The sequence below is a fragment of the Branchiostoma lanceolatum genome, chromosome 14 (assembly GCF_035083965.1).
Source record: "Branchiostoma lanceolatum isolate klBraLanc5 chromosome 14, klBraLanc5.hap2, whole genome shotgun sequence".
NCBI classification, from domain to species: Eukaryota; Metazoa; Chordata; class Leptocardii; order Amphioxiformes; family Branchiostomatidae; genus Branchiostoma; species Branchiostoma lanceolatum.
The window spans coordinates 15,463,897-15,471,635 of NC_089735.1; the positions used below are offsets into that span (position 1 = coordinate 15,463,897).

The 7,739-nt window shown below is 41.1% G+C and overlaps 1 protein-coding gene across 1 annotated transcript; it reads left to right on the forward strand.

Moving 5' to 3' along the window:
- Nucleotides 1–758: 758 nt before the first annotated feature.
- Nucleotides 759–7,739, forward strand: LOC136448830 (2-Hydroxyacid oxidase 1-like). The gene is made up of 7 exons (XM_066448485.1): nucleotides 759–930; nucleotides 1,181–1,433; nucleotides 4,477–4,634; nucleotides 5,010–5,101; nucleotides 5,559–5,717; nucleotides 6,327–6,396; nucleotides 7,556–7,739. The coding sequence occupies exons 2-7, from the start codon at nucleotides 1,192–1,194 to the stop codon at nucleotides 7,660–7,662; spliced, it is 828 nt and encodes a 275-aa protein (XP_066304582.1). The 5' UTR covers nucleotides 759–930; nucleotides 1,181–1,191; the 3' UTR covers nucleotides 7,663–7,739.

Sequence of the window (7,739 nt, forward strand, 5' to 3'; positions counted from 1 at the left end):
AGCCTAAGTCTGCGACACATTCTTTGTGGCTAATAAAATGAGGAATGGGCCATGACCAGTTTGAGGTCAAACGGGGGTTCAAAACAGGTATCATTGGTGCTTGAATCAGACCACAGCGTTTTGCACCAGTTGCCTTGAACCTTTTTTCACTGTACAACAGCGCCTCACATCGGATTGCACAGGAATTTGTTCAAAGGAGAAATACCCTAACGAGGCAATGGTGTGGTTGCCTCAATCGATTGCGCTGCAGCAGCGCCACTGTGTGCTTCTGTATAATGGCGGGTACACAAGCAAGTCCACCACCACAGCGTTTGGCTGATTTTGAGACATTGGCAAAAAGGAAACTGCCAGAACATGTGTACAACTACTACCGTGGCTGGACAGGGGACGGACAAACCGCTAGAGACAATTGTGATGCTTTTAAAAGGTAATGCACGCAGATAGACATACATGCCCATATACTGCACGCAGACACAAACACACACAACACAGTCTCTCTCTTTTTCTTTCACACACACAGCACACACACACCGCACACACACACACACTCTCACACAAACACACACACACACTCACACACTCTCACACAAACACACACACACACTCACACACACACACACACACCCACACACACACAAACACACACAAACACACACTCACATACACCAACACACAAACAAGCCTCTGGGCATTCCCGGCAGAGGGGTAGACAAAGCATGTTTTATTGAATACCAAATCACTGGGAAACATTGGCTCATTATTTTCACTTTTCTTTCAGATACTACCTGTTAACACGTATACTGCAGGATGTGTCAAAACAAGACACAACTGTAACCGTGTTTGGAAGCGTTCTCGACTTTCCCGTAGTGATCGCACCTACAGCACAACACTCTTTGGCACACGACGAAGGGGAAAAGGCAACTGCCAAAGGTAAGAAAACGCGATAGAATGTCGATTTGAATTTTTCATGAATAAACAAAGACTAAAAAAACATATTAGGATATCAGAGATACCAGCGAAGGTTGAATGACGTATCATTATCCGAACGATGTCTTAAACACAGTAGTTTAAATCCAATTGCGATTTACACATTATTTTCAAACAATGTGCAAACACGATTAGAATTATTTCAACTTCATTAAGGCAAAATGAGCGCGACGCGTGTATTCTTAACCGTCAGCTGCAGCTTCTATGAATGTTGGGATGGTGGTCAGTAGCTGGACAAGTTACGGCATTGAAGAAATAGTAGAGGCTGCACCCCAAGGAGTCAAGTGGTTTCATCTGACGCTACAGAAAGATTTGGCCCGCAACAAGGCTCTCCTTACCCGTGCGGAGCAAGCCGGCTGTACGGCTGTGGTTCTGACGGTGGATCAGCCTGTAGCACGCCGGTTAAAACGCAAAGGAAAGTTGGCAGTAGCGCCTGACAACTGGAGGTAGACTATCTGATGATATAGTATCATTTCATAACCATTTCATAACCTGGCATCCAGACTGTTGCCAGGGCCTACACAGGTCAGCTCTTCGGCACCAGGGCCGACATAGGCCTGAGGAAACGTTGCCTAAAGCCCCCCTCTCACTGGGCCCCGGCACTGCGGCGGCACTGCCGTGGCAGTTCATGACGGCACCGTCGCAAATCTTTCACTAATTTTTATTTGCACTCGCACTGACGTGCGGCGCATTTGTGTTTGAAGCCTAGATGATTATTATTGAATGAACTTTGATGATCGACAATCGTACATGGTGCAATGTATGGCAGTAAATCAACAATACTGAAAGGCTAATTTATCCTACCATGATAGGTACAAACTAGAAAGGCAATATTTGCGAGCATATACAGCATGTTTAGCCATACTCCTCCCCATGCAAAAAAAAAACGGCCTGTGTACATGACCACGGCAGGCACAAGCCAAATTTCACATCATTTTACATAGGAAGATGTGTATCTTTGTTCTAAAAATAGCCAAAATAGGTCATTTAGTGGAAAACTGACAGAGATTAATCAATTGGAAGATTTGACAGGAGAAGGAGAAGGAAGAGAAGGAGAAGAAACCTAAGAAAACAATATGTTTAACCCATACCTATGGTATTACTAAACATAAATATTATCGATAACAGTGTATGGATTACAATATAGCCATGTATGGATGATTTTTCCCCCTCGCTTTTAGAATGAAATATAATGAAATTGACCTATGTAGGTGGTGGAGGAGTTGGGCATTACAATACATAGGAAATATCGTTCTGTGTACCAGATAGAGTGAAGTTTGTCTTAGTAGTAATGCTTTGTAATAGCGCATCTCTCTCTTTACCATAAGTAGAACAGGCCATCACAGAATGAAATTTATCTTTAATATTTCCATTACATTTAGGACACAGTCTCTGAGTGCCTGGTGTGTTGTGGTGTCGATCCTTCAATTTCTAGAAAATGTGCGCTGGTTCTCAGTTTCGTTATGCTTTTTACAAACGTTTTATTATGAATTGATTTGATGTATTCTTCATTATCAAAGTGATTTTTGATTTTATGATATGTGTGGAGTTTACTGATTTTTCTAAGTGGTTCCCTCCGGCCAGGGAGAAACGTGAGTTTCAGACGTTTTTAAAATGTATATCCAAAACGATTGGCATTGACTGCGGGGCTAAGCCAAACATATCTACATAGTATGTCCTGAACGTGAATAGCCCAGTCATGTTCTTCTTCGACTGATGAAGCGTCGTATGTTTTATTTTAAATAATCCTGTCAGTAGGTAGATTATTCAATCTTAGCGAGAGTATCTAATCAACTGTGTTTGACTGTCAACGATCAATAGGAATTCTTTTAATTCACCCCTTACGGCGAAACATTGGGTAAAATGTATGATACCGTGTCATATGTATATTAAGTTCAGTTTATCACTGTATTTCTTCAATGGCACAAGAGCAGGGCGAGAACATGTAGACGAGGGGTCTGATTCTGATTTCAAATTCCATACTGGAATAGATGTACAATGCAGATTAGGGGTGGGTACCGGTACCGTGTACCGGTACAAAACCGGTATTTCTTCATGAACCGGTCCAAAAAGAATGGTCCGGAAAGAATGGCCTATGGATCGATTAGAAGTTCACAGTACCAGGCTACCAGCAGGCAGTCACATAACCGGTCTAAGAAGATACAGAACAGCAACATTTAACGAGTTGTGGTTGCTCTTTTTCGAAGACGTTAGCTGTGAATCATATCTAGAAACTCTTAAAGGATGTGTCAACAGACGGCGAGGACAGTATAGTTAATTTTGAGACAAAGTGCGAACGGAAGAAACTTTATCGTTCAAGACATGACATGGTGATCAGACACATGCATGCACTTGGACTTGTACAGTAAATTTACACCCGAAGTACTACTGAAAGACACCCAAACAAACCACGAATCAATTATACGATATTCGTTTCCTTCATGTGCGCCAATAGTCAGCATTTATTTACATGCTTTTTGTTTTAGTTTTCTTATAATAAACTAACTAATGCTCAGAACTGCTGAAAACTGTTAAGCGTCTAAAGTAGGATTATTTGTTGGTCATCATGTCTTAAGTTTACTACACTGTACTCTAAATAGGACAAGTTTGCTCTGAATCTCTTTTTCTGACATAAAAGTTGCCTCCTTTTCCTATTTTCACATTAGTGTGAACCGAGAATAATCATTTCATTTTAATATACACTTTGAACATAATTCGTAGGACTCACCGAGACCTTTACTTGTGTCTCGCTCTCCAAAATATGATGTACTGCTATAATCAGGTCCAGGTACCGGTCCGGACCTGGACCTGACCATCTGGACCTGGACCGATCCTTAACTTTCTGTGACCGGTACCCATCCCTAATGCAGATATCTAATTTTCAGTGGGATAAAGCAATATCCCAATGAGAATATCAGAACATCTACAGCTACCATCCTCAACCTCACTACAATGCAGTAAGATAGGTTTAACCAAACTCTTAAACAGATCAATAGCTAGGGAGATGGACCGATTGTAGCTTGATGGTAATGATTTCAATTAATCAGAAAACGCAGTGCTGTCAATGAATTAAAATACAATGCAAAATTATAAAAATGCATCAAAAATTGATTTCAAGTGATAACAGGATTTTCACTTATGACACGTGGTGCAACAAATGTAACATGTTACAGACTATAACGTTACGTATAACCTTGAAACTGACATATCACTTTTTACACAATTCGCACGCTACCGTCGCAGTGCCGCAACTCAGTGAGAGGGGGGCTTTAGTAACAGTCTGGATTCCAGGTTTGCAATTATCAGACGGCTTTGTATTAGACAGAATGCATAGATAAGTAAGAATCAAATTGCACCTTTACCCAACAATATCTCGAATAATGTTGTTTCATTCATTCTTGCAAGCGAGTTGGGTCAGCTTTATTTTCATACGGAAAGATTACAATGATCTATATTGTCTTGATCATTTCTATTCCTCAATGTATTCAGTCTCCCGCATATGACGTTCGACGATGCTCCTGAAAGAGGTACGGTGAGCTATGGAGAGTACATCTACTCGTCCATGAAACAGCCAATAACGTGGGACGATGTTGAGTGGACGAAAACGAACACCAGTCTACCAGTCGTCCTGAAAGGGATACTGTCTGGTAAGATTTTGCATCTATTAACTGTTTTAGTAAAACGCATCAAGTGAGGAAATGCCCTATCCGCTCTAGAGTTACACGTACAACTTGTTCAATGCCTTGCGTTGTTTATACTTGTCAATATTCAGATCGATAAGTCTAGAAAAATATAGAAGATGTGCCGTATAGCTAAACGACTTGACCATAGGTTTAGGACAATCTTTTTCTTAAAAGAATTTGCTTTTAACGAATATTGTCTACATTCAGTGTATTCAAGAAAACATCTTATATTAACTACTTTTACTCCATCAATAATTTTAATTTGCTATTCTTTACGGAAGGAACACGCTGGCAGGGTATAGATTTATATAAATGATAACAAATTTACTATATGTTTAGCTGAAGACGCCAAGGAAGCAGTAAAACGAGGGTTAGACGGGATCTGTGTTTCCAATCACGGGGGAAGGCAACTGGATGGAGTTCCTGCTACTGTAAGTCTTTACTTACAATACTCTGCATAGATAAAAGGTTCTCAGAGGGAGAGAGAGAGAGAGAGAGAGGCACAGAGAGAGAGAGAGAGAGAGAGAGAGAGAGAGAGAGAGAGAGAAACACATATTACTGGCACGCACACAGTAAAAGAGGGACGCACAGCGAAACAGCGAGAGAGCCTGAAAGAGAGATGGACACACACGTGCACAACAGCGAGAGAGAGAGAGAGAGAGAGGGAGAGGGGGGGCTGAAAAAGACACAAAACAGAAGTACGCACAGTAGGAGAGGGACGCTGGACATTGACGTGCACAAACACATGTACACACACACACACACACACACAAACACAAGAGAGAGGGAGAGAGAGACTGAGAAAGACATACAGAAATACAGAGAGAGAGAGAGAGAGAGAGAGAGAGTACATGTTGAATACATTGTAACTATGACGTTGTCCTCCAGATCGACGTTCTTCCCGACGTTGTCCGTGCTGTTGAGGGAAGACTGGAAGTTTTCATGGATGGCGGGGTGCGGACAGGAGCCGACATATTGAAGGCCTTAGCCATGGGGGCCAAGTGTGTGTTCGTCGGAAGGCCTGTGCTATGGGGCTTGGCATACAAGGCAAGGGCGCTTGATTTAAGAAAGTTACTCAGTATTACTAATCATGTGTTCTTTAGCTCGGCAAACCATATGTGAAATAGGTGAGTTAAGTGGACTATCCTTGAACAAACATCATTCCGTGACAAATCTGCAACCTCTTGCGTCTTGTCCAATGTATATACAACACCACAAAGAAATCAGAGACTACGCACGATACAAAAGGTTTGCAGAAACAGCATGTGCGGTATCTAATTAACCTTTTAGTTACATGTGGAAAGTCACGTTACCTGAAAACCACAAGGCTTCGGTGGCTCCATTGGGAAGGAGACTTTACACCAATTTATTCACTCGGCTCACATGTAAATGAGTTCCTAGCTTCGGCTACGGACCTTCCTTTGGACAGGACGTAAAGTGGAGGTCCCGTGTTTGAGGAGAACCGTACCTCGAGCATGTTAAAGAACCCACCACACTTATCGAAATGAATAAGGGTCTTTTCCGGTGTGAGTGGATCAGATAGATCAGTCTCGATATACAGCTTGTTTTGTTCAGTACAAACCTGGCTATGTACCGGTTATGCAATACAAATAAACAACCAGGCAATTTATATATAAAATCTTATCCCCTTTTTAGGGGGAAGTGGGTGTTCGACAGGTGCTACAAGTACTGAACGATGAACTTCGTGTTGCAATGGCTCATACAGGTAATCTGACACGCATATAGTCTCAAGACAAAGGCAGAGTATTGAAAAGTACTGATTTGACCCGAGTATACCATTAATTTCAACGATATGTGCTGTCAGATGCATCGATGGCATAGTCGCAGGGGTTATTTGTATACAAGTGGGGAATTTTTTCTGTAATCGCACAAAAGAGGAAAATTTCAAAACCCAATAAGCGACAAAGTTTAAGTGCTGTCAGATGCATCGATGACATAGTCGCAGGGGTTATTTGTATACAAGTGGGGAATTTTTTCTGTAATCGCACAAAAGAGGAAAATTTCAAAACCCAATAAGCGACAAAGTTTATGTGCTGTCAGATGCATCGATGACATAGTCGCAGGGGTTATTTGTATACAAGTGGGGAATTTTTTTCTGTAATCGCACAAAAGAGGAAAATTTCAAAACCCAATAAGCGACAAAGTTTATGTGCTGTCAGATGCATCGATGACATAGTCGCAGGGGTTATTTGTATACAAGTGGGGAATTTTTTTCTGTAATCGCACAAAAGAGGAAAATTTCAAAACCCAATAAGCGACAAAGTTCAAGATAGTAAATACAAGACGAAATGTCAACAATTGATGATTTTCGAATTCCCTATGTCCATTGGTTTAGTGCCTCTACTTAGTGTAGATATTTACAATATAAGAAGACCTTTTGTCGCAGGACAAGTGTACACGGCACATTGACGAAATGTGAACAATTGATGATTTTCGAATTCCACATGTCCATTGGTTTAGTGCCTCTACTTAGTGTAGATACTTTTGATATAAAAAGACCTTTATCGTAGGACAAGTGTACAGGGCATAACGCATGACAACAACTAATGGACATAGTACAAAATAGAGGTATAGAATAAAATTTAGCATCCTAATTACTAATACAATCATCGTCATCGTGTCGGACGGGTTGCCCGAACTAAGTCAACCCTCTTCCTTCTAATACAATAAGGGCTATCATATGTCTCTGATATAGTGTAACAATCGAGTGGGGCCTATTATTAGTTTTGGTATGTTTAATGACAAAGCTGTCTTTTATATATCTACCTTGTTTTGCATTGTGGGGGTTGTTGCATCTAAAGATATATTCAAATCTGTCTGTAGCATCGAGACTCTTAAAATACATGCGTTATATTTTCCCTCAGGTTGCTCGAACGTATCTGACATCACCCCAAAGCTGGTTGTGCGCCAGTCCTGCGTTGGTTGCCAATTAACAAGCAAACTTGGACATGTGACAAACCTTCACCCTTAAGAAGACCTTAACTTAAAGGGAAGCTACACACAAAATTGAAAATCCTACTATGCTATGCTTAATACATTCCAAAGTTA

Coding starts and splice junctions, on each gene's coding strand:
- LOC136448830 (XM_066448485.1), top strand. CDS start 1,192: ATGAATGTTGGGATGGTGGTCAGTAGCTGGACAAGTTACGGCATTGAA. Junction 5,102..5,558: donor TGGATGGAGTTCCTGCTACT/GTAAGTCTTTAC, acceptor GTTGTCCTCCAG/ATCGACGTTCTTCCCGACGT. Junction 6,397..7,555: donor TGTTGCAATGGCTCATACAG/GTAATCTGACAC, acceptor ATTTTCCCTCAG/GTTGCTCGAACGTATCTGAC.